The 26,214-nt window shown below is 38.8% G+C and overlaps 1 protein-coding gene across 5 annotated transcripts in view; it reads right to left on the bottom strand.

Annotated features, from left to right (window-relative positions):
• Positions 1-26,214, bottom strand: part of UGGT1 (UDP-glucose glycoprotein glucosyltransferase 1) — a 108,696-nt gene that overhangs the window by 5,924 nt on the left and 76,558 nt on the right. For all 5 annotated transcript variants that reach the window (XM_029934798.1, XM_029934795.1, XM_029934794.1 and 2 more), the window contains 13 exons: positions 24,832-24,934; positions 22,960-23,039; positions 21,711-21,900; positions 19,880-20,038; positions 19,382-19,467; positions 17,563-17,647; positions 16,367-16,455; positions 15,726-15,830; positions 14,485-14,569; positions 13,150-13,332; positions 11,958-12,118; positions 10,609-10,723; positions 476-592 (listed from right to left, as the gene is read on the bottom strand). In XM_029934798.1, the coding sequence (XP_029790658.1) occupies positions 476-592; positions 10,609-10,723; positions 11,958-12,118; positions 13,150-13,332; positions 14,485-14,569; positions 15,726-15,830; positions 16,367-16,455; positions 17,563-17,647; positions 19,382-19,467; positions 19,880-20,038; positions 21,711-21,900; positions 22,960-23,039; positions 24,832-24,934 (1,558 nt within the window). The remainder of the gene's footprint in view (positions 1-475; positions 593-10,608; positions 10,724-11,957; positions 12,119-13,149; positions 13,333-14,484; positions 14,570-15,725; positions 15,831-16,366; positions 16,456-17,562; positions 17,648-19,381; positions 19,468-19,879; positions 20,039-21,710; positions 21,901-22,959; positions 23,040-24,831; positions 24,935-26,214) is intronic.

Below are 26,214 nucleotides of genomic sequence, written 5' to 3'. Positions count from 1 at the left end.
AAACCCAAATCACACACTTCACCCAAACTGAAGACAGGGCACATTATACAGAGTTCAAAGGCCTGTCTGTTCCTGGATTCTTAGTCCCAGCTGAACAAAGAGAACAACATTGAAGAACCAATGACAGGCCAGCAGGAGCAGTGCAGTAGTGGGTCACATAAAGCTTCTACAAAATCTACAAAATCGTAGGGGGGGACTGGAAAGCAGGAAAGGAAAGTTCCTTCGGTAAAATTACAGGGCCCAGAGATGACCCATAAGACACGCAGTAACTTCACTGATTTCACGTAGTGAAACTGCCCTGGCAGACACCAGCGGACCTGGCTGCCTGCAGCAGGCAGCAGAGATCTGCGGACGTCACTGTAAGATGTGCCACCTTCCCCCAAACGCACAACTGCAGAGAAGACTAACTAGGAGTCTGTGTGTCCGTCATAAACCACACTGGACTAGGATGGAGAGAGAGCCACAGACAGCTTACCAAATCTATTGTTTTTGCCCTTTTCTTAGAGGCATCATCACACCACGTTTCACACCAAAGCCATTCTTGAGGGAGTGATTTAATTGGCACCTGATGGATCATGTTATTGGGCAAATCCTGTTTAGTAAAAAGAAGATAAAACACAACAATCTTACATTCTGGGGGAAACTGAAATAAAGGCAGAGCAAACTAGTGATGACAGCTGCTCATTACATATCACATACCAATCACAATTTTTTAGAACTGAAAGGGTCTACTAAAAACTTTTGAGAAGCTAAAATATTTATTTGTGATGTTTTGTAAAACTAAAGTTTAGAGGATTCCTAAAGCACCTACATATGATAAGCACCTGAAAAACTTTAGCTAAAAACTCACAAATAACCTACACTTAGACTTCTCTCCATGAGGGCAATTTTAAGAAAAAATACTAGTGTCTCCTGAAAGTTAACTAAGCATAGAGTATGGTTTTGATACTTTACAGCTTTGCATAAAGTAAGCTCTAAATCAACCTTGTCAACTGAGGCTTGATCCCAAATCGAGGAAGCTGACATGTTTTCAAGCTAATTATATGCTCTGAAGCCTTTCTCTCAGGAAAACTTTTGAGTTTGAAGCAATAAAATGTTGCAATGTCTTAAGATACAACCAGCCAATATGATCCAGAAATTCCACCTCTGGGTATATGCACAAAAGGAAACAGGGACTCAAACAGACACTTGTACAGCAATGTTCATAGAGGCATTACTCACAATAGTCAAAAGATGGAAATAGTGAAATGTCCATCAACATCTGAATGGATACACAATACACACACACACACACACAAACAATGGAAAATTCTTCCAGCTTCACAGGAAGGAAATCCTGATAGACACTATGACATGGATGAAACTTGGAAACATTATATGAAGTAAAATAAGCCAGGCACAAAAAGGAAAAATATTATGATTCCAAAAGTACCTAGAATAGGCAAATTCCTATAGGCAGAAAACAGAATAGAGGTTGTCAGGGACTGGAGGGAGGAAGGGGGGAAGCTGCTGTTTACTGGGTACAGAGTTTTGGTTTGGGATGACAAAAACCTTTTGGAGACGGACACCTGCACAACACTGTTAATGCACTTGACACCACTGACCTGTCCACTTAAATACAGTTCAAATGGTAAATTTTGTGTTACCTGAATTATACCTAATATTACAGATAAGATAAAGACACTTGCAGATGACAAAAACTGAAAGAAAATGTCACTGTGAATTTACACTAAGGAAAATTAAAGGATATTCTTTAGGCAGAAGGAAAATAACCCTATATGGAAGCTCAGAAATGCAGAGATTGTAGGGCAACCACAGGAGCGAATCTAAATAGAAAATGCTTGTACTGTAGGAGACTATCATCTGGGGTTTAAAATACAGAGATATCTAAATACAGGCAACAGGCATTCAAGCTGGGATAAGGATAAACGGAGTTAGTGAATTCTAAGGCCAGGATTCCTGAAACGTATGCAGACGCAGCAGGGAGCTTGCTGGGAACGCGGGCTCTTAGGCCCAACAACATACCTATTGAACTGGACTATGTGGATGGGACCCAGGAATTAATGCTTCAATAAGTTCTCCAGGTGAATCTTTTATGTATGCTAAAATCTGAAAAGCACTATTTCTAATGTTCTAATGTTTTTGCACTGTGTGGTAGGAGCAAATATACCAATTAATATTAGCCTCTGCGAAGTCAGAAGTGCATACTGCAATCTCTAGGATAAGCATTAAAAGATGTATAATGTAAAATGTATATAGTTCAAGAGGCTCCTGGCTGTCTGTCAGTGAAGCATGTGACTCTTGTTCTGCAGGCTGTGAGTTTGAGCCCCACATTGGGTGTAGACATTACTTAAAAATTGAAAAGTCTCAGGGCGCCTGGGTGGCTCAGTCAGTTAAGCATCTGACCTTGGCTCAGGTCATAATTTCACAGTTTGTGGGTTTCAGCCCTATGTCAGGTTCTGTGCTAACAGCTCAGAGCCTGAAACCTGCTTTGGATTCTGTGTCTCCCTCTCTCTGCCCCTCCCCCGATCATGCTGTTCTGTCTCTCAAAAATGAATAAACGTTAAAAATTTTTTTAAATAGAACTAAAACATAAGGATAAAGAAAAATTGAAAACAGAAGGATAAAAACAATATACCATAACCCAAAAGAAAGCTGGCACAGATGTACTATTACCGGGTGAAGTACACTTTCCCAACAAAAATCACTGAAAGTTCATTTGTAGGATATATATACTTCTAAGTTTTAGGCACCTAATAAAGTCTAAAAATTTGCATTAAGCAAAATTTGACAAAACCAGAGATGAGGAAGCTATCACAATACAGAAAAATATTTTTAATACAATTCTCTAAGCATAGAAATAGAAAAATAGACAAAAAACACATAATATGACCTAATGGACTATACCTAATATCTTCAGAATATAAAAAACCAAATGAAATGTTTACCAAAACTGATCATGTTTAGGTCAAAAAGTAAATCTCTACAAACTTCATATGTCTGAAATCATAGAAGAAATCCTCAAACCATAAAGCCACTGAGCTACAAATTAGTAACAAAAATGTAACTAGAAAATCCCTGTGTATTTGGAATCATTTCTACATAACTCAAGAATCAAAGACAACATCACATTGGAAACTAGAAATATACTGTACCAAATGACAAAGAAAATGCTACACATAAAACATGCGGAATGCAAAGTCCTACTGAAAGAATCTGATCGTCTCAAATGCATGTTAGAAAAGACTAAAAATTATGAACTAAAATAAAGTAAAAGGTAAGCAAAATAAAGAACAAATTAATGAAACAGAAAAGAAACACAGTATAAAAAACACTAAAAGCTGTTTCTTTTTTTTTTTTTAATATATATTCATTTTGAGTGAGAGAGCGAGAGCACATACATTGCAAGCAGAAGAGGGACAGAAAGAGAGACAGAGAGACAGACACACACACACACAGAGAATCCTAGCCAGGCTCTGCACAGTCAGTAGGAGCCCGACATGAGGCTTGTTCTCAAGAACCATGAGATATGACCAGAGCTGAAATCAAGAAGTGGGACGCCCAACCAACTAAGCCACTCAGGCGCCCCCAAAAGCTGTTTCTTTAATTAATTCCTGGTGAGGTAATAAAGAAAAAGAGAAAATAATGTCAGAAAATTAAAAAAAAAAACATAGAAAGAGAGAGAGAATATAAATCCAACAGACTTTAAAAAGATTACTGAAGCGATGAAAGCATTCTGGCTCTTGATACACATTTTCCAAAACTGATTACACAGTGCACTCACAACCTGAACATGTCACTATGTAAAAACTATATCTCAGTGCTATTTTTTACATATTTTTTACAGTTTTTATTTTCAAGAGGGAATAGAGCATGAGCAGTGGAGGGGCAGAGAGAGAGGGGGAGACAGAATCTGAAGCAGGTTCCAGGCTCTGAGCTGTCAGCACAGAGTCCAACACAGGGCTTGAACTCACAAACTGTGATATCATGACCTGAGCCTAAGTTGAACACTCAACTTGACTGAGCCATCCAGGGGCCCTTACATTTCAATTTTAAAAAATGAGAGGGTGGTATAAACAACTTCATGATGATATGTTAGTAAATTTAAAGACACCTTAACAAAAGCATTCATTATAGTAGTATATTAAAAATGTGAACAGTCCGTCCCATAACTCTTAAAGAAAATGAAGTCATAACTTAAACACAAATAAATTTCTATTAGGCTTCACTAGTGAATTCTACCAAACATTTAAAAAGAAATAAGGCCAACCATATACAAACCAATAACTGGCAAATGAAAAAAGAAAAAAACAAAACCCAACTCATTTTATTAGGCCAATACTGCCTCAATACCAAAATCTGACAGAGATATTACAAGCTAATATCACACAAAAACATAAATGCAAAATTATTTTAAAAAAAAATTTTTTAAGTTATATTTTTGAGAGAGAGACACAGAGTGTGAGCAGGGGAGGGGCAGAGAGAAAGAGAGACTCAGAATCTGAAGCAGGCTTCAGGCTCTGAGCTGTCAGTACAGAGCCCAACATGGAGCTCAAACCCATGAACTGCAAGATCATGACCTGAGCCAAAGTCAGACGCTCAACCAACTGAGCCACCCAGGCCCCCCATAAATGTAAAATTCTTAAATAAATACTATGCACAAAAATATCCCAGAATATATAAAAAAGAATAATAAATCATGACCAAGCTGGATTATATAATTCAGAAATTGTATTTAGGTATATAATTAAACAATATTATCGAATAAAAGAAAAATCATATAATCTCAGCAAATATCAAAAACATACAAAATTTAACACCAGTGATTTTTTTCTAGTAGCAAACTAGACTTCTGGTGGTGCGGCCTGGGGTCTGAAGCATGGGGCACATGAGGAGAAGCAGGGCCTCAAGGCTGTGGGGGCACCAAGCGGTTGGCAGGGCAAAGCAGGGCATGTAGGGAGGGCCGGCCCGGCCCCAAATGAAAAATAAAGTAAAAAATAAAAGTAGGAAACTAGAAATAAAAGGATCTTCCTTAATCTGAATAAGAGGTAGCAACAAAATATCCACAATACACATCACTTGGTGGTGAAATGCTGAAAACTTTCTTTCTGAGTCAAGAATGTCCACTATCAACATTTCTGTTCAACATTATGGAAGTCCCAGTAAACAGTGAAAGGAAAAAAAATTATGTGAGACTGGAAAAGAAAAAGTAAAACTGCCATTATTTGTAAATGATATGCTTACATATATAGAAAATACAAAAGTATCTACAGATCAGTAGGGCAGCCAAATATAACAAATGAAAAAAATCAACTGCAATTCTAGATATCAGCAACAAACAAATGAAAGTTTTTAAAAATAACTCTTAACAGAGATATACAAGATCTCTATGAGGAAAACAATGAGAAATTAAACACAAACCAAATATAAAATCATAGGTGCGCCTGGGTGGCTCAGCTGGTTGAGCGACCAACTTCGCTCAGGTCATGATGTCACAATTCATGAGTTCAAGTGTCGTGTCAGAGCCTAGAACCTGCTTCAGATTCTGTGTCTCCTTCTCTCCCCCACTCCCCAACTCACACTCTTTCTCTCTCTCCAAAGTAAACAAACATTAAAAAATGTCAAAATAAAAAATTTTTAATATTCAAAATATAACAATAAACAGAAATTTAAAAAAATAATAAATAAAAAATAAAATCCCCAGAAGTGTTTTTTTTCCACCTAAACTTGACAAGCTCATTCTAAAATGTATATGGGAAATAAAGGACAAAGAATACTCTTAAGACATTCTTGGAGAACGGAGGTAGGAGGACTTGATTTACTGGATATCATGACTTCTTATATGCAGAACTACAGTAAATTGAAGTATTTGTGTATGGATGTTAAGACAGACAAAATAGGTCATTCATAAACTATAAGACCCAGAACAGACTCATGCATACATGAGTACTTCATATCGGACAAATACAGCATTGTAGAGCAGTGCACTTCATTAAACAAGAACATCAATAAACGGACATAACTGTATATGCACATAAAAGGTGAAAGTTGAAATCTATTTCACACCATATATAAAACAAATTTCTACTGGAATATAGATTTAAATGTGAAAGAAATATAAAGCTCCTACTTTAAAAATATCTTTTGTGACCTTAATAGGGGTCAAAAAGCAGTAACCATAACAGAAAACACTGATGAGCTTGACAACAAAAGATACCATTAAGAGAGTTAAAGTAGAAAATTTTGCAACACATACCACAAAGGATTAATATATATAAAGAATGCCCATAAATCAAGTCAAATTTCAAATAACCTAAATACAGTAAAACCTTGGATTGTGAGTAACTTGTTCTGTGAGCATTCTGGAAGATGAGCAAACATTTCTAATAAATTTTAACCTGATAAATAAGTGGTGTTTTGCAATACATGCAGTATGTGAGGCTGACTGTCCCATGATCACAACTGAGTCAATGGTTCTTGACATTCACTTTGACATATGAGTGTTTTAGATTACAAGCATGTTTCTGGAATGAAACCAAGGTTTTACAGTATTTAAATAAGCATATCACAACAGAATATTTAAATGACCATAAATACACAAAATGGTATGCAACTACATTATGTTAATTATGGAAGTGCAAAATAAAACCTCAATGAGGAGCAACATCAACAAAAACGGCAGAGTAAGGAGCTCTGAAAATCCTTTTTTTTTTATTTTAAATGTTTTTATTTATTTTTGAGAGAGAGAGAGAGAGAGAGACAGCATGAGCAGGGAAGGGTCAGAGAGAGAGACACACACACACAGAATCTGAAAATAGGCTCCAGGCTCTGAGCTAGCTGTCAGCACAGAGCCGAATGCGGGGCTTGAACCCATGAAGAGATCATATGAGATCATAACCTGAGCCAAAGTCGGACGCTCAACGGAATGAGCCACCCAGGCGCCCCTGAAAATCTTCCTCTTAATAAAAGCAACCAAAAAGATGACAAAAATAGAATCAACTTTTTGCAGAACTTTGAAAATTAACCAAAGGCTTGCAGCAACCCATGGAGCAAGTAAAAGTGAACAAAAAATGGTTGAATGTTGATAAGAAGAGTGAACTTTAAGGCATTTGGACTTCTCCTATTCCCATTCTCCTGGTCCCCATCAGTCTCAAAATACAACAGCCTGCATGGCCCTACTGGAGTAAGGAGAACAAGGCTGCAGGTCTTTCAAGCTTCATTCCAAAAGCAGAGCCATCATTTGAAGCCCATACTGTATAGACCTGTCTCTATTCAATCTCACTTGAACTTACTCCATGCTAAAAGCTTCTCTTTGGCAGCTCTTGAAGACTGTATTAAGCTTTCTGAGGCTGTCTGAGATGGAGCAAAGAATATATTAAGCAAAAATCTTAACAGGAAATACTGAAGAATGAGATATCCATAGAAGGCTTTGAAAAGAAGACAGATTCCTGGGAAGACAAAAGGCCATGCACACATGTACGGCTCTGAGCATGCTCTGTGTTGCATAAGTAAGAAAGACCTAATAAAGCCATAAGCTCTCACCTCTTGTTCATCTTGAAGCCCTATGCAACAAAATTGCAGGCTAAGGTACACCTGTAAACTCCCTGGCTGACTGTTGAGGGTGTGTCCCAATGTACACCCAGAGGCCTTTGGCAAAGACTGGAAGTCTTGGTGGTTTTGAAAACTTAAGGAAATCTCTGTCCAATTTTAGCTGACCACTAAGCTGAGCAGGCAGACGAAATATGCACACTTCATAGAACTGGTTTAGAAATCCCCAAACAAACCACTACTATAATAAGCACCAGCAATAAACCCAGGGGGGGGGGGTACTGATTTCCAGAGTTGCCACACTATATTACTTGACATGTTCAATTTTAATGAAAATGAGACAGAGGCGCCTGGGTGGCTTAGTCGGTTAAGCCTCCAACTTCAGCTCAGGTCAGATCTCATACTCATGGGTTCGAGCCCCGCGTCAGGCTCTGTGCTGACAGCCAGCTTAGAGCCTGGAGCCTGCTTCCGGTTCTGTGTCTCCTTCTCTCTCTGCCCCTCCCCCTCTCATGCTCTGTCTCTCTCTGTGTCAAAAATAAATAAAACATTAAAAAATTTAAAAAAAAAAAAAAGAAAATGAGACATGCAGAATGCCAAATATACAAGACCCATATACAAGGGGAAAAAGCAATCAATAGAAACCATACTTATGGAGTCCCAGACATAAGGAATTTATATGAGGTATCTTAAATATGTTCAAATAGGAACAAATGAAATCATATCTAACAGAACTAAAGCCAAGTATGAGCATTATGTTACAAAAAATTAGAGACTCTTAATAAAGAGATAGAAATTATACAAAAGAACCAAACAGAAAAATCTATTGTTGAAAACATAATCGTTTAAATAAATGAAAATTCACTAGATAGATTCAACCACAGGTTTCAGCAGCAGAAAAAAAAAAGAATCAGGTCACGTGAAGATAAATCAATTGAGATTATCCAGTCTTGAGACTATCCAGGAGCAAAAATAAGAATGAAGAAAAATACATAGCCTCAGAGAACTGTGGGAAACCATCAAATATACCAACATATACCATGGGAGTCCTAAGAGGAGAGAGAAAGAGGTAGATATAATACTTAAAGAAATAAAACTTCTCAAATTTGGTGAAAAACATTAATCTAAACATTCATGAAGTTCAATGGACTCCAAGTAGGATAAACTCAAGAGACCCAACCTAGCTTCATCATAATCAACCTACCAAAAGACTGGAGATCGTGACTTATCAGCTAAGGGATTCTCAAGATTAACAGCTAATTTCTCATCACAAAACATACAGGCCAAAAGGCTGTGGAACAAAATATTCAAAGAAAAATATGAGAAGGAAAAAAAAAAGTGTTAAGCAAGAATTTTATATCCAGCAAAACTATTCATCCAAAACACTGAAGGAGAAATTCACACATTCCCTAAGAGGTCTGTAGCTCCAGAGCCATTCTCTCAAAAATGCTAAAGTGAGTCCTCTGGCTGAAATGAAGGACACTAGACAGTAACTCAAATCCACAGGAAGAAGTAAAAAGCACCAGTAAAGGTAAATAGGTAAATATAAAAGATAGTATCAATGTATTTCTCATTTAGAGTCCCTTCTCCCCCCTGGTTTAAAAACAATTACAAACAGTAATAATTATAAATCTTTGTTGATGGACATATAATGTATAAACATGCAAACTGTACGATAATGAAAGTATGCCGGTGGGGGAGGAACCACAGCTCTACAGGAACAGTTTTTGTATACTACTGAATTTAAGTTATTATTAACCCAAACTAAATTGTCATAAATTAAAACGTTAATGGTAATCATCAGGACAACCATTGAGAAAATAAGTAAAAAATACACAGAAGAAACAAGGGAATTAAAATGGCAGATGTAAATCCTACTTCACTAATAATTATATTAGATGCACATGTGATAAACTCTCCAAATAAAAGCCACATGGGATGGCAGTTCACATATACCATATTAACAGATTGACAGTAAGTACCGGTCAAAACATGGAGCAACAAGAACTCTTACAGAGCTTATGGGCAAAGAAATTAGACCTTCCTTGGAAAACTGTTTGGGATCATCTAGTCAAGATAAATACACAAATCTGATAACCCAAAAATCCACATGTAGCCATGCACACACCTGAAATATGTGCACATGTGCAGCACAGGTGCATGAGTGATCACAGCAGCAATATCCATGTAGATAAAAATGAGGGGCGCCTGGGTGGCTCAGTCGGTTAAGCCTCCGACTTCAGCTCAGGTCAGATCTCATGTTCGTGGGTTCGAGCCCCGCGTCAGGCTCTGTGCTGACAGCTAGCTCAGAGCCTGGAGTCTGCTTCGGATTCTGTGTCTCCCTCTCTCTCTGACCCTCCCCCTCTCATGCTCTGTCTCTCTATCACAAATAAATAAAACATTAAAAAAAATTTAAAAAAAAATCCATGGAGATAAAAATGGAAAACAGCCCAAATGTAGAATAGATAAACAAAGCGTGGTACCTCTACACTCACCAACATGGATGGATCACACAAACAAAATGTTGAGCAAAAGAAATCCGACTTAAGAGAGCACATCTTTTAAGATACAACTGAGGTAGGGAGAAAAAACAAACAGGCAACACTAAACCACGGTATTTAAGGATACATGTTAAAATAGTAATTCTATATAGAAAAGCATCAGGGTGATTACCACAAAGGTCAGGATGCTAGGTACTTTTATTAGAGAAGAAGGGTAGCTGCAGGGGTTCAGTAATGTTCTACTCGTTAAACTGGATGGTGGAATATGCGCATTAACTCTGTGGTAATTCACTGATGCATGTGAATATGTATATATTGGCATAGTTTTGTTTTGTATGTTTTCTTTTATGGGTGCTAAATATCACAATGAAGATTTTAAAATGTTTAACACACACTTAAGCAAAATGAAATATGTGAAACTAGGTATCCAAAACATATTCCTGTCCATGAAGAAACAAAACATTGTTCCGCAGAGGAGAGATTTGAGAGGAAAACAATACATTTCTGGCATAATATTGCAAACCCATCACTGCAAATGTTAACCAAAAATACAGCCACTTACTTGATCAAGATTTGAAAGGCTGTTAGGATCCTGACTCAGACCTTGGTACTGTCCCCTGAGTCTGTCACCAGCAGCTATTTTCCTAAACTTCTTCAGATCCACGACATACAGTGCACTAGATAGAGAAGAACTGCTTGTTATAACCACGGATTATGGCAGAAAGAGTAACCGCACTGAGTAATGGGCACCAGGCAAACTTTCTGTCCTCTTTTTGAAAAGGTGAGCCCTGGCCTCCCAGTGGAGCTGTAGCAGGAAATGACTGCAAAATGTATACTCTGCCATAAGCTCACTTTTGTCACTCTTTCTTAATCAACTGCCTTCCTTATTTAGCTGCCTTAAGTCTCTGACAATCGAAAACTTCAACCAAAGGTCAGCAGATTAGTTGACCATCAGTCTAAAGTAGCCTTATAATGTTTTAAATGTTGCTGGGAAACGAATCCCACACTGCTATGGATCTTCTGGACCAACGACATAACTAATGATAGAGAAATCCCCAAACCTCAACATTCATCTCTGTAAATGCTGCTTCCTACACATCCCCAGACCTTCCAGATCTTCCAAACCACACCCTGTCCAGAGCAGATAATGCAATTTTACACAGTCTGACCTAGGAGTTTTACTTCTAGGAATTTGTCCTACAGATATCTTTGAAATACACCAAATGATGTATTTAATTATTCACTGCAACACTGTATGTCACAACAAAAGGCCATAAATAACCCACATATACCAGAATAAAATGCAGATGTAAGAAGGAAGGTCTCTCAACACATTGACTGATATAAGATCTACTCAAGATAGTAAATAAAGCAAGGCACAAAACTATAAATATAATGGTATATTTTGTGTAAAAAAAGAAGTCTAGTTGTTTATGTAAGAATCAAGAAACTCTAGGGGCTCCTGGTTGGCTCAGTTGATTGAGCACCTGACTCTTAATTGCAGCTCAGGTCACAACCTCATGGTTTGTGAGTTCAAGCCCTGCATCAGGCTCTGCACAATGTGCAAAGTCTGCTTGGGGTTCTCTCTCTCCATCTCTGCTCCTCCCCTGCTTGTGTTCTCTCTCCCTCTCCCCCTTTCTCTCTCTCTCTCTCTCTAATGTTTTAATAAACATTAAAAAAAAAAAGAAGCTCTGGAAGGACATACTGCAGTAAATTAATAGACGATGTCATCTGTGATAGGAGTGGGAATTAGGTAGAAGACAGAACTGGGAGGGCTTTTCATAGTATATTTTTATAATTTTTGTTTTTGAGCCACAATAATGTATTACCTATTCACAACTTCAAATATGTAAAATTAATTTTTTAAGAAAAGAAAATCAAACAGCATTGGGAATACTCCTTTTCCAGTACCTGATATGATACTTTCGCCCAGCCAAATGACTGGCCCAGTACCCTGATTTCCAGAACCTGTATCCATCCATTTCTTTTCGGCTGTCACAGAAAGGAGTATAGCCATAAGGAGCACCATCCAAATTGAAATCTCTTAACTCTTTCAGATCCGTTCGTACAATCTGGAGAAAAAAAGATCAAGTCATTTGTTAAACAGTCAGGCAGATAGCAGTTTTCTTAAAGCACAGTCTCAGTGAGACATTACAGAGGGCAGCTCTGAGGTTAACAGCACAGGCTCCAGCAGCAGACCCAGGCGCAGCCCAGACCCCCCAACTGATTCATGGCTGCCTTCACTAACATGTTAGACATTGCACAGTGGTTGGCACACAGTACTCTAAGTATTCCAAAAGGTAGAAGTGAAACATTTACACTGCTTAGCTTCTCTGTGACGGAGTTTCCCCGTCTGTAATGGAGACCTCACAGCATTACATGAATTAACATATGACACAGAACAAATGCTCCACAAAGATTCAGTGTGCTTCTTTGAGAATCCAGGAAGCATGCTCCAGGTCGAGCCAGCTGTGACACAGGGAGCCAGGGGAGCAGGGCACCCCAAAGGGGTGGATGAAGTTTCTGGCCGCATGACCTTTGCACGTGTTCTATCACGTCCATCCAAATAATTACCTCAGGTTTCAGCTGGCTCACGGAAAAGGAGGAGGTTGTAAAAAAGAACTATATTAACACTTTTTGAGTTTGTATGCTCTATGATCACAGTGTGTTCCTTTCAGGTCAAATCTTGACAGGAGGGAGAATATCAGAGAAGTTCCAAATTGTCAAAGCTAGGCATCTATCTGGTAGAGCTTCCTTTCTCTTACCATGCCAATAACTCCTAGCTTTTGGGTAATTAATGAAGACAAGCACTGTTAAACCTCAATCTTCCAGTTTTTCGTCTGTACGTTAAACGAATTAAGACACAAAACTACATACATGATGTAATCATAACTATGTAAAAAAAGGTAGAGAAAAAAAGATGAAAAGGAGGAACATCAAATCAAATTTTAAAGTGACCACACCTGGGTGGATCTTTTCATATATCCTAAATAATGTAACCGAAGCACACATTTTTCTGTAACTAGAAAAGTACAATCATTTAAAAAGGAGAAGGAAGTTTAATCTAATACAAACTGTTCAAAGCTGGCTTCTAGGAGCTCACCTGATCAGCATCCACAAACAGGAACTTGTCAACCACCAGGGGGAAGAGCACATCCAAGAAGAGGATCTTATAGCCCCAGATGATGCGCTGCTTCTCAGTCTGCTGGTGAAGCCACCGGGGCCATTTGTACTGAACAAGCTCGTACTGGAAATTGTACTCATTTGCCATATAAGGGATGAACTCCTGTTTTTGGACACAGCGAACAACAGACAACCATTTTTATCTGATGAAGAAAAGCGACTCTCTAATATTAAGTCTGCCACCATGATTACGGCACAAGTGAAACATATTTACCACAACAGCAGTTTAATATAGAAATCAGACCCTGACTCACCTGTGACTAAAAGAACACAAACTTGCCAAATCCCCTATTTCTTCAGGACTTCTGATTACCACATGAAATGACAAATCTTTTGATGAAGGCTTTTAGGTTTACCTCTGTGTGTGTGTGTGTATGTCTGTGTGTTTTATGGAAATGAACTATATTTGTCAAAATTTAATTACAGTAAAACATGTTTTGAGCTTGACTCAAAGACTTTCTCAGACCTGGGCCTAAGCCAGGGAATAACATGGCAGATCCAAACATTCTGAACAAATGTGTTTTTAAGTTTTTCAGATCCTAAATACAAGTACCTTCAGAGGACCAGAAGTGAATTACTGAATAAAAGTTGTGTAGAACTTCTATAGAACCACAACAACAAAAGCACAAACAAACCAAATTTAGATGACAAATACTAGCTAATGTAAATAAAGCAGAAACCTTTCCAAGTCGATTTTTCATGTTGCACAGATGAAACATCACTTCCAGAGATCACTGTTGGTCACCAGACAACGAATAATCCTCCCCACTGGAAACCAGCCCTATGGTTTCTAATTAAACTAGAATATACATGCTCACAGGAAGAGAATAATAGTTCATCAAAACCAGAGATTCAGAGGCAACTGGGTGACTCAACTGGTTGAGCATCTGACTCTTGATTTTGGCTCATGTCATGATCCCAGGGCTGTGGGATCCCACCCCATGCTGGGCTCCACACTGAGCATAGAGCCTGCCTAAGATTCTCTCCCTCTGCCTCCCACAGTCCCTCTCAACTGCTTGCACTCTCTCACTACCTAAAAAAAAATTTTTAATTAAAAAATATATAAAGATACAGATTCTCCTCCTATGTTACCCAAACTTCAAACAGGTCATAATTTTGTTTGGTTTTACAATGACTGTTCCCCCCCAAAACAGTCCAGGCTAGAAGACTAAGCAACACACAGTATGCACTGAGCTATGGAACCCAAGAAAGTATTGTGCCACCACATCTCCTTCCCTCTCCCACGAGAACAAACCTTAAATGTGGGGGACAGATAATTCTTCAAGAACCAGAATTTCACAGGCGTCTTGGTGTTCTTCAGTACTGACAGCATCATTATACTGTCAAACAAAAGCAAATAATAATCAGTAATAACTGTCCAATGCTTTTTAATCTCAACAAAACTGAGTAGAGTCGATTGTAAGACTGATAAATGTTTTTCATGGCAGAGCTGATGGCAAAAAGAGACCCTTAGTAAGGGAAAATGGAAAACTGCACTTATGATAAAGTTATCACTGAACGGAAAAGAAAGTATTTCTCACCTATAAAAATATACCTAACTGACAAAGGCAGATGTTTTCATCATGTTACATCTTTAAATACTCTGCCTCCTGCTGCCATATTAACTATGGTACACAAGAATAATGGAGGTTGTGGCTAATGAACTCCACGATTCTGAAAAGAAAACCTGAAAGCCGCAGCGGCTCTGTGTGACTGCACTGCCCCCAGAGCCTATCCTGGAGACCCTGCTAGTGAGGAGAGCAGGAAGAGGCCAAGGGAGGGCACGTGGCTACAGCGTCAGGATCTCCCTACTACAAAAACACACTGAATCAAGGAATTTAATTAAATTGAGTTATTACTAACATTTGACATTACTATTTTAGGTCAGTTATTATTTCTTGGAAATAGAAGGTTGGACCTGGGTAAAATGACAGCTTAATTATTTGCTATACTAGATTTGTCATGGAAAATTAAAAATAAAATGAACCCTGGCATGAGGAAAGTCACTCTCAAGCAAAAGAGCATATTCACAGCCGAGCCTTCCCCCAGCAGCCACTGGGTGAAGGCAAGTCCCTTCACCCTCTGAATCTGTCTGTAAAACAGAGGCATTCTTTGTCAGAACTAAGATCACTCCTAGCTCTATGTGTCTATGCATCCTTAGGCGGCAGGTCCATGGCCCTGTTCCACTATACACTCTGTGCTAACTTTGTAACCTCTGGGTGGTGGCCAATGAAACACCATCATTTATAATGTGTGCATGGTGGTATCAAAGGTTTACAGCCTTGTAATATCCACACAGACACACTCACCATACAACTGGACTTTATGAGGCTGGCAGAGCAAAACAAATACAACTGTACATTCACAATCCTCAGAGTGCTTCGAATATACAGAATCATGATGGACAGAACACCATGAAACACTTACTCTCTTACTCTCTAAATAATACTGTGACAAACTCATTCATAATGCACTGAAATAATCAATATGACTAACCGAAGAAATCTTTCATAGAGATGACCAGATGCCACAGAGAAAATATTAATTATGTCATCTTTATCTTGTTTCACTTCTTCAGTCTTCTGTCCTCCCGAAAAGCCCCTGTAATAATAAAAGTAAAAACAAGAACCCTTGAAATGCTGGTAAGACACACAGCCCTTTAAGGAGAGAGCTATGGAGACGGTGTTTCCCATTCCAGATCCTCCCCTAGAGGGAGATGCAGGGGGAGCTGGCGAAGCATCCACTGGCGCCCAGGGAGGGCACACAGGAGCCACGCCACCACAGGATAGTGAAGAGAATGCTGTCTGCAAGGCCTCGCGTAGCTTCAGAAACAAACTGAATGCAGGCCATCCCACAGAATGCGAGCCACTCAATGGGAAGTAAACTGGGCTCTCTGAAGGACAGGTACCACCCAGTGAGAGTGGAGAATTAACTACCCCATGCGGGGACAGGACCCTCCTTCAGTTCGTCCATGGGAAACACCCATCTACTCTAAGTAGAAGTGCACAATTCGCTGCAGAGCACAGACTCTGAAAGGCCCTCACAGGATTCTTACACTCAAAAAAAGGGAGGGATGGGGCTTGTATCTCAGTTTTTTCTTAAAAATAATACTTTTATTTTTAATGGTGCCAATTTACCATTTGAAGGAGTCCCAAAATCCAGATTCATTCTCACTGGTTCCGTCACTAAGCAGGTCTTCGTTCACCATGTCTGCCTTCTTCTGAACCTGCAACCGTATGTGAGGGGTACCATGAAGAGTAGGGAATGAAGTCCCTACTTCCTATAGCCAAGTCTGGGCCCTGTAACTCAGTCTGGTGTCCCTACTCTGAAGAAACAAAGCTGTAACAGAGGCAAGCACAGCCCACCTACAGTGTAGATCAGTTCAACACAACGATCTTTGACACATCACATTAACGCCTCAGGTGATGACAGAAACCTCTTATAACTCAATAATAACTGTTTGAAATCTGAAAAGTGGTCAAAAAACCTCAAATCCAACAGTATAGGAAACAGTCTGAGCAGAACTAGCAGCACCCACCACCCAGCTGACAGCTGTTCCAGGGAAGAGTGCAGCCCACGGTAGCACTAGCTGTCAGGACGGGGTCACTTCGTGCCACAGCCTGTTTTCACCAGGATGAAGACAAGTTGAATCTTACCAGCACAGGGAGCAGTTTTCTGCTCCTCTGTGTGTGGTCTGCTTTAGACTTTACTGTGTGTAATGACTGTTTATTCTGTAGTACCTTTCACTTGAATTTAAGGCATTAAGAACTTAAAAATTCTGAGACATGAAAAGAAATGAAACAGGGCTACCAATTATTACTGCTGTTGAAGTTTTCACTGTTGTTCTTCCCAGTTTTCTGAGAACAGTCAGCAATAATTATGTGAACTGTGGCTATGTAAGCAACATAGTATCTATGAAAACACTCAACTTAAAATGAGACTTGTATTGCTGAGATTACCCAAAAGGTGCAATCTCTCAGTTGAAGAAAGTCACAAATGCATATTTACAAAAGACATTTCACATTTAAAGAAGCATTCCTATTAACCCTACAGTAGACTTCCAAAAGTAAATTAAAGCCTTAGACCTGTTTCTTTTCCTCCCCACCAGCTTTATTGAGAGACAATTGACAAACAATACCGTGTAAACGTCAGGGGTATAGTGTGATTATCTGATATGCACATATGTTGTAAAATAACACTGTTGTAAAACAATGGTCACAGAGATGGCATTATCACTTAAATCCATCTATTTCTAGATAAGAGCGACTGAATGCCAGAATACTGCTACTTTTACCCACTATAAAAGTCCCTGCCTTAGTATTACCAAGCTCACCTTCACTTTAATAATTTTGCTCTTGAAGTTGTTGAGGACGACAACAACCTCATCAGCTTCAGGAGGAGAATCTGTGCCATCATGGCTTAGAGAGAAAAGAAAAGGAAAGAGTAATCACAATTCTTGAAATGCAGTAAGTAGTCTGATAACAAAACGCCATACTTGTCCATCATCTTTATCATAAAGGAGTTTTCCAGAACAAATTACTTTCCTGCAACCTGCAGGAAGTCCCTTCAAACTAAACAGAAGCATTTGTCAGAATCTCTACCCTTCAAACATTGACGATTCCAATCAGTCACAGCCCAGATTGCCTTCTTGAGTCTCCCCTTTAAATTACCTTCCAGAGAGGGAGAGGCTCCCAGGGCTGGTGCACGTAACACCCATGTTTACAGTCAAAGCCAAGGTCAGCGCCAGCAATAAAGGAGTGCCCAGCGGCATGAGCCACTGTACCATCATTGGAAACACATCCCTTTCACTCTTTCATGGACAAGTAACAATGCATGGCTCTACTTCAGAGTTCAGTAAAGTCATTTACTCTATCCTTCTGCCCGGAGGTACACAATCAGCCAAGTCTAGGCCCCATAACTCAATCTAGGGTCCATACTATGGGAGAAAAATTATAAAAAGCTATTTGCAGGCAGACCTGGGACAGAAGAAAAAAAATTTTTAATTAGAAGTAAAATATCCCTGATCAACTGTAATGGCTAAAATTTCCAGGTGTCAATTTTCAAGCTGTTAAGTGCAAAAAAGCCATGATAAGACATAAATTCATACATTCACTGTCAACCCGCAGAGAGCAAAGTTCTCAGAAAAGGTAAGATTCTGATGGGGGAGCATCAAATGCTCCAGAGACTAGGAATATCCAAGAGGAAGGGAGGTCTAGACAGTAGGAAGAGAGGAGGACACCACACTCCAGGAGAAGGGGAAAGAATGGCTACAGAAAGGGCACACAGAAGACAGAAGGGACGCAGCTGAAAAGAACAAGTAAACATCTTATGACAGGATTAAATGCTACAAAACCATATGTGGAGAAAACATTATTTAGAGGAAAACCTGGTATTTACAATGAATACATCATTATAATAGCTTCAAGAACCCACACTGCTTTCAGGAATGTAGGGTAAGATCTTATAGAACTAAGATAACACAATGAGAGGGTATTTTAAATGAACTCTAATGGAAATCACTGAAAAATTGACACAAAATCTCTTCACAGAGCTTAAAACTAATCTAAATTGTGTTAAGCAAAATTTAGATTACACATTTTAAAAGGTTGTATAATTCTTTTTAAACTAACAGCCATTTGTAGCAAACCTGAAGGCAGAAGCCTGGCTACTGATGAAATGCTGTGGAAGTACTTCCTTGTTATCACGGGCCAGGAAGGCCAGTGCAAGCGCCAAAATTCACAGCCACACCTTCCACATGTTGTGGCTCTGCAACTCACCCAAGTTCAAGAAATACACTGTCTAGGTAAAAAAGTTGAGCTGTTCTTCATTTCTTTTCTCCTTTCTTGAAAGGACTCAATTTCTCCTTTGTGTATGGTTTTCATTGCAGTGACAGAATGGCCTGATTCGGAGATATTATCAGCACAACGGAAAGACTGAAGAGTGAAACCTAACTACACTTACTGGTATTTATAACGCTTATCACCCAATCATACCCTGACAATTGTTCTACACTCAATTTCCCAGAAAAGCATTATTTCATTACACATAAATTAAATTCTTATTCCCTAACTGCCAGTGTAGGACTCCATACAAGCTGATTCTCTACAAAATGTTCTGGGAAAAAAAAAAACACCTCCATAACTGAATCCTACCTGTATATTCTATAAATATCTTCAGAACGACCCTTCCTTAATCTGAGAATCCAAGCTCCTGGGTTGGCCTTTAACTGAAAGTAGCCCTAGGGCAAGAAGAAAGACAAATTTTAGTTCTCATCAAAATGCTATTTCCAAGGGACAGTTACTTCCTTTTCTGAAATATCAGTCACTTATATTTTATGTGTCATGTGTGAAGAAGCTACAAGCCTCCAAAGCAAGAAAAAATGCTGTCAGTTCATAATGCATTTGCAGGAGCCAATTTGATTAGAGCAGAATATTCAGAATATGCTGGCATTTTTTAGGCTGACATATAATAATTCCAATCTACAAATTTAAGTAAACTTATGATTTTCATATTGACCAAACTGTCAGTTATGAACTTTAATCTCACATGAGCGAGACTGCTTGAGTGCAGAATGCAAACTGCTCCATCATAAATCATACTGCCCAGATTGACATGACTCAATACCACCATGTGATGCACTGACTATTTACCAGATTGGCCATAACAATGGTATCCACAATGACTGGGTTGGCGGAAGTTCCTAATGTAAACTGCAGTCCTCGTGGGGGCTGGCCTGTGGTGATGTCATAGCAGTGACCTTCTAGTAAGAGGTACTCCAGTTCATACTCAGCGGCCACTACACTTTCCACCTGCAATAGCAGAATTAAATCACTTGAAAACGACTCAGCAATAAAAAGAAACAAACAACTGAGACATGCAACAACATGGATTTCAAATGCACTGTGCAAAGTGAATAAAGCCAGACATAAAGGGCTCATACTCTACGGTCATATATCTAAGAAACTCAAGGACAAGCAAAACTATAGTGACAGGAAGGGGAGGGGACTGCCTGCAAAGGGGCACAAGAGAACTTTCTGGGGTGATGGAAATGCTCTGTAACTTGACCGTGCTGGTGGTCAACAACTGTATACAATGTTCAAAACTCAGGTGGGTTGGAAAGAGGGAAAAAAGAACACAATTGGGAGGTTCTGTACAGATGAGAGGGTACGACTGCCATCTAGGAAGGTAGTACTGGAAAAAGCATGTAAAAAAAAAAAACTACTAAAAGAATGAACAGATCTAAAAGCTAAATAATAAAGAAGACAGAAAAGAATACTTCCACGAGAAAATGAAGAAATTAGAAACCGTGAGAAAACAGCAGAAAAGAATGTAAATTTATCTTGGCCTTTAGGATGTAGCTAAAAATACTGCTGTTCTTTTTCTTTTTCTTTCTTTAATTTGTATTTATTTATTTATATTTAGAAGGGGGATAATGGGCATAGAGGAGGGCACTTGTGGGGATGAGCACTGAGTGTTACATGGAAACCAACTTGACATTATAAAAGAAGAAAAAAAAAGAACTTGAGGGAAAAAAAAAGAAGTATTTGTGCTTCAAAGGACATTTACCAGGAAGTAAGAGACAACTAACAGAATGAAAGAGATTATTTACCAACATTATATTTGATAAGGGTCTTGTATCCAGAATATACAAAGAACTCTTACAACTCCACAAAATGATAAACAAAATTTTAAAAACAGGCAAAGGATTTAAATAGACCATTCTCCCCAAAGATGATGTATATAAATAGCCAATGTACACATAAAAAAATATTCAACATTATGGGCAAGAATGGAAAATGGTGCAGTGACCCTTTGAAAACAGTCCGCAATCCCTCAAACAATTACACATAGAATTACCATATGATCCACCAATTCTAAGAGAAAAAAAGCACATCTACAAAACTTGGGACATGAATGTTCTTAGCAGCATTATTTGTAATAGCCAAAAAGTAGAAACAACCCAAATATCTATCAATGAATGGATATATAGAACATGGTATATCAATACAATATTACCTCGGAATAAAAAAGAATTAAATACTAATACATGCTACAACATTGATGAACCCTAAAAATAATAATTTAAGTGAAAGAAGCCAGTCACAAAAATATATGATTCTCTTTAGATGAGAAGTCAGAACAGGCAAATCCATAGAGATAGAATGCAGATTAGTGGTGGCCAGGGGTCAGGGGGCTTGAGAAGGGACTGCCAATGGGTATGGAGTTTCTATCTAGTGGTGATGGCTGCACAATTCTATGAATATTCTAAAACTACTGAACTATATACTCTAAAAGGGTAAATTTTATGGTATGTGAGAAAAATATCAACGAAGCTGTTAAAAATACAATCATATGTGAACACAGACATCTAAGAGGCCTGACTGTGATCCAGTCTGGTCAGTCAGAAACTACCACCACTTCTTCTTTTTAAAAAAAGGCTCTATACGTAATGACATACATAGGGGCAAATGATATTCTTACCTCTTCTAAATAAATATTATCAAGATCATATGGTGTTCTGACAGACTCCACCATCCAACTCTCAGGTGTGTTCAAATTCAGGGTGAACAGAGGAGACTGTGGCATATCCAAAAATTTTGCTATTGGACCCTTAGCAAAGCTATTGTCTGCAGTGAAGGAAATCTCTGGTTCTAAGACGTAACGGTAAAAGCTGAAATTGGAAAGCAAAAAAACACGAGTCTTTTTAATACACCCGCAGTCCTTAGGTTCCACACAAAACAAAACAAACTATATTCAGAAGGGTAGCCCCCCAAACTGGGAAAGTGTTTCCAAAACCATCTCTTAAACTAATTGTGATTGTTGCAGATGCAAGAGAAGAGTGTGAGGGACAGAAATAAGAGGAAAGGTCATTCTTTCTGGTACCACGAAGGGTGGCTGCTATTAGAATCACAAGATTTCCTGAGCACATGTTTCCCTTCAGTAAGAAAAAACCTTATTTTTCTCTCAAACACAAAGTCCTAAATGGTGACTGGGTTCTCAGGTGGGCCCCGGAAACACTACACACAATATTTAAACATTTCTGAGAGCTCTTTAGTCACATTCACACCATGTCTGAATTCACTTAGAATATAACTTATAATCATAAAACAGTACCTTTGCACATCAGGAATCCCCACAGACCCAGCAGGTGCTACCCTATTACTATTAACTACTTTTTATGTAATTTTTTTCATAAATGACCATTCCAAGGTTTAGACGATGTGGAGCTAAGCCTGCTCTCCTTCTCAAGACACATGCAAATGAACCTCGGCAAGCTTCCTCTGACAAATATACTACAACTTGAAATAATTCTGCTCCACTTTTAAGATAAAAAAAGAGAGGCAAGTTTCTATCTGCACCACAGCACAGTTTTTAAACTAGGTAAATTTAATAGCTACATTGATCCAAAAGTTTTAAAATTAAAGAACTACATAATTCTGAGAGAGGGATGGAGGGAGGGTGGGAGGGAGGAGAGAAGGAAAGGCAGGCAGGCACACACGGGGACCTGGGCTCACGCCACCTCTCACGCCACCTAACGGCTTCCATGCCCACAACACCAAGTTCTCAGAACTTCTGATTAAAGCAGAGATTTGACAAAACTGAACATTCAGTAAATGATCTTTTCAAAAACGACGTCCACCTATAAGCACATTTTATCCTTAACACTCAATACTGGCTTTCAGATTTAGTATCACACTTTCAATGGATGTCTTAAAGAGCTTTGTTTTACCTTTTCAAAGGCATATCAGAAAGTTTCGACTGGCAGTTCATAAACACTCTTAGATTCATATTGATCAGCTGGGTTAAAACCTAAAAGTGAAAACAAGAGATAAAACATCAGAATTTTCCTATAGGGAAACTAAATGATATTTGAGATGAAATTTTCTCTACAGAAATTTATCACTCTGACGCTGAGCTGAGAGAACATCTCTTAATATCTCAATAAAGACAGAAAGAGAATAACAGTCTGCAATGGAGAACTTTCTGGAAATCACAACTCTGGGGCACAATGTAAATCACTCACCCATTTCACTTGGCAAAAACATGGCAAGTAGGCAACCACTGCAAATTACTGATGGATAATGGAGAGCTGTCTACACAAGGAAAATTCAAAATGTTTCTAATGTTTATTTAGTTTTGAGAGAGAGACAGAGCACAGTGGGCAGTGGGCAGAGAGAGAAGGAGACAGAGAATCTGAAGCAGGCTCCAGGCTCTGAGCTGTCAGCACAGAGCCTGAGATGGGACTTGAACCCATGAACTGTGAGATCATGACCTGAGCGAAAGTCAGATGCTTAACCAACTGAGCCACCCAAGCGCCCCTACACAAGGAAAATTTTAAAGATTCATCTGTGCAGCTTACATACTACAGTGAGGAAAAAGCATCTATATATACGCACCCACAGAAAGGTTAGCTGATTATACATCAAACTTTACCTTAAAAAATAAATAAAACTCAAAAAAAAAAAAAGTTGAGGCACCTCAACACCTCAGCACCCAGAGCCTGCTTTGGATTCTGTCCTCCCTCTCCCCTACCCCTCCCTGGCTCTCACTGTCTCTCTCTCAAAAATAAACAAACATTTAAAAAAAAAACAAAACATTGTAGTATCTTATACAAATCTGCAAGACATGCTACAATTTTAAAATTGTTAGTTTTGGGGCGCCTGGTTGGCTCAGTCGGTTAAGCCTCCGACTTCGGCTTGTGGGTTCGAGCCCCGCGTCAGACTCTGTGCTGACAGCTAGCTCAGAGCCTGGAGCCTGCTTCGTGTTCCGTGCCTCCTTCTCTCTCTGCCCCTCCCCCTCTCATGCTCTCTCTCTGTCTGTATCAAAAATAAATAAAACATTAAAAAATTTATTAAAAAATAAATAAAAATAAATAAAATAAAATAAAAGGTAAAATTGTTAGTTTTAAAAAAGGGAAATGAAAAAGCAATATTCTTTTACTTTTTTATCTCTTATTCCTTATAAATCAAAATATGGCATAAATAAATATAATTAAGAGACATCTTACTCTGCAGTGTCAGAGCCTGGAGCCTACTTTGGATTCTCTGTCTTCCTCTCTCTCTCTGTCCTCTGTCCCTCACCTACTTGTGCTGTCTCAAAAATAAACAAACATTAAAAAAAAAAAAGGACATCTTTCTCTAAATAGGACTTTTAAAAAAAATTTTTTTAATGTTTTATTTATTTTTGATACAGAGAGAGACAGAGCATGAGAGGGGGAGGGGCAGAGAGAGAAGGAGACACAGAACCAGAAGCAGGCTCCAGGCTCTGAGCTAGCTGTCAGCACAGAGCCTGATGCGGGGCTCGAACCCACGAACGTGAGATCTGACCTGAGCCAAAGCCGGAGACTTAACTGACTGAGCCACCCAGGCGCCCCAGAACTTTTTTTTTTTTTAAGGTACATGAAGAAACCAACCAAACTTGTACCAATTTCCTAAGGTTAGGAGTTGTTTCCAGAGCCACTACCAACTTTTATGAAGATATGTGCTCTGCCAAGATGCCCTGCGGCATTTTCCAATGTCCTGTGAAGATAGTAACACTCTCAGAGTCACAGGGCCGGTGACCACTGCAGCAAAGATGTGAGCGCCTCGGAAGCCATGCCTACCAAGAGCAATGGGGCAAGCCTCTGTGCTTCTCTGGTCACAGGGTCAATGACAGCCACGATGTCGAAGTATGTCTCCCCTTCCTTTGGTCTCATTTTAATTGCACTACAGAGATCAAAAAGACAAAACATTAATCTGGTGGAAAACAGGAAACAAAGTTAACTTTTTTTTTTAAGGCCAACATACGCTATCGGCCCCCTCAGCATTTCCAAAAACACTTTAGATCTATAACAATAAGGCTACATGGTGGTTAACTTTGTTCTTCCATCTACCTCAAAGCTTGCAAAGCCTGTTAGACCCCAACTCACTCAAAATGAACCAAAACATACACAATTACAAACATTATGCCAATTTTTAATTCTTGACAAGAAGGGTATGAGGAGAGAAGGAATAAATGGATGTTTTTTTTAAATAAAAGAACATTACAGAAACTTGTGAGAACCCAACCATGCTGTGGCATTGTTCTCTACAGACCTTCTCAAATGCCTGTATAAAGATCAGCTGTACCTAAAGAATAGTTTTGATTTTATAGCAATTTCCTCCCCCCACCCCCGCCACCTTATCATGATTTTTTCATATTGTTACACATCAAATATCCCGAATAGGAAATAATCTTCTATTTACCATATGAGTCTGCCATGTTTAATTAAAGTGATTTCTTATTGCTGGACTAGATGGCTTGAGCCTGTAACTTCCTACATATATCTTTCTTCATACTTGAGAATTTCTTTAGAGTCAACAAAGTCCTAGACATGAGATTACGGAGTCACAGGATACAAATATTTTTCTGGATAATATGTATTGTCAATCACAAGTCCAGAAGAATTAAGCCAATTCACAAGGATATTAAGTTATACATATTTTGTCTAACAAGGAAAAAACAACAGCTGGTGAGAATTCAGGTTGTACCTCTAGGACTTCTGGGGGAGGACTTGCATGTTCCCTTCTGTGGTTCCAGCTATACAACGTCCTCTGAAGTCACACTGACTTAGATGACCGAAGAGGAGCAAGAGCCACGACACATTTTGAAATGGAATAAACTTGAACGAATTTCAAAACATCCAGTTTTCCAAAATCTTAACTGGCAAAATCAATGCCTATCTTTGTGCTAAACAATGTTTTAATATAGTTCCGGTGCTGACCACTACTGTTGTGTGGAAAGAACATCTAACCAGGGGGAGGAAAACAAAAGCACAAAATAAAATGTAACCAAGAAAACTGGGTAACTATAGTTTAAATGGTGATGAACGTTATTCCAAATCCTAACAGCTTTGGAAATAACTATCAGAATAGCTTTGCACTTGCACCAAAGCACAGGCCTTCAATTTTTGAAGAAATTAAACATTCCAGCTGCCAATAATTAGTCTAAAATAACTATTTTCTTT

Source organism: Suricata suricatta, chromosome 3 (assembly GCF_006229205.1).
Source record: "Suricata suricatta isolate VVHF042 chromosome 3, meerkat_22Aug2017_6uvM2_HiC, whole genome shotgun sequence".
In the NCBI taxonomy this organism is placed as follows: domain Eukaryota; kingdom Metazoa; phylum Chordata; class Mammalia; order Carnivora; family Herpestidae; genus Suricata; species Suricata suricatta.
The sequence above is the reverse complement of the archived record's forward strand: the minus strand, read 5'-3'. Positions and strand labels throughout refer to the sequence as shown.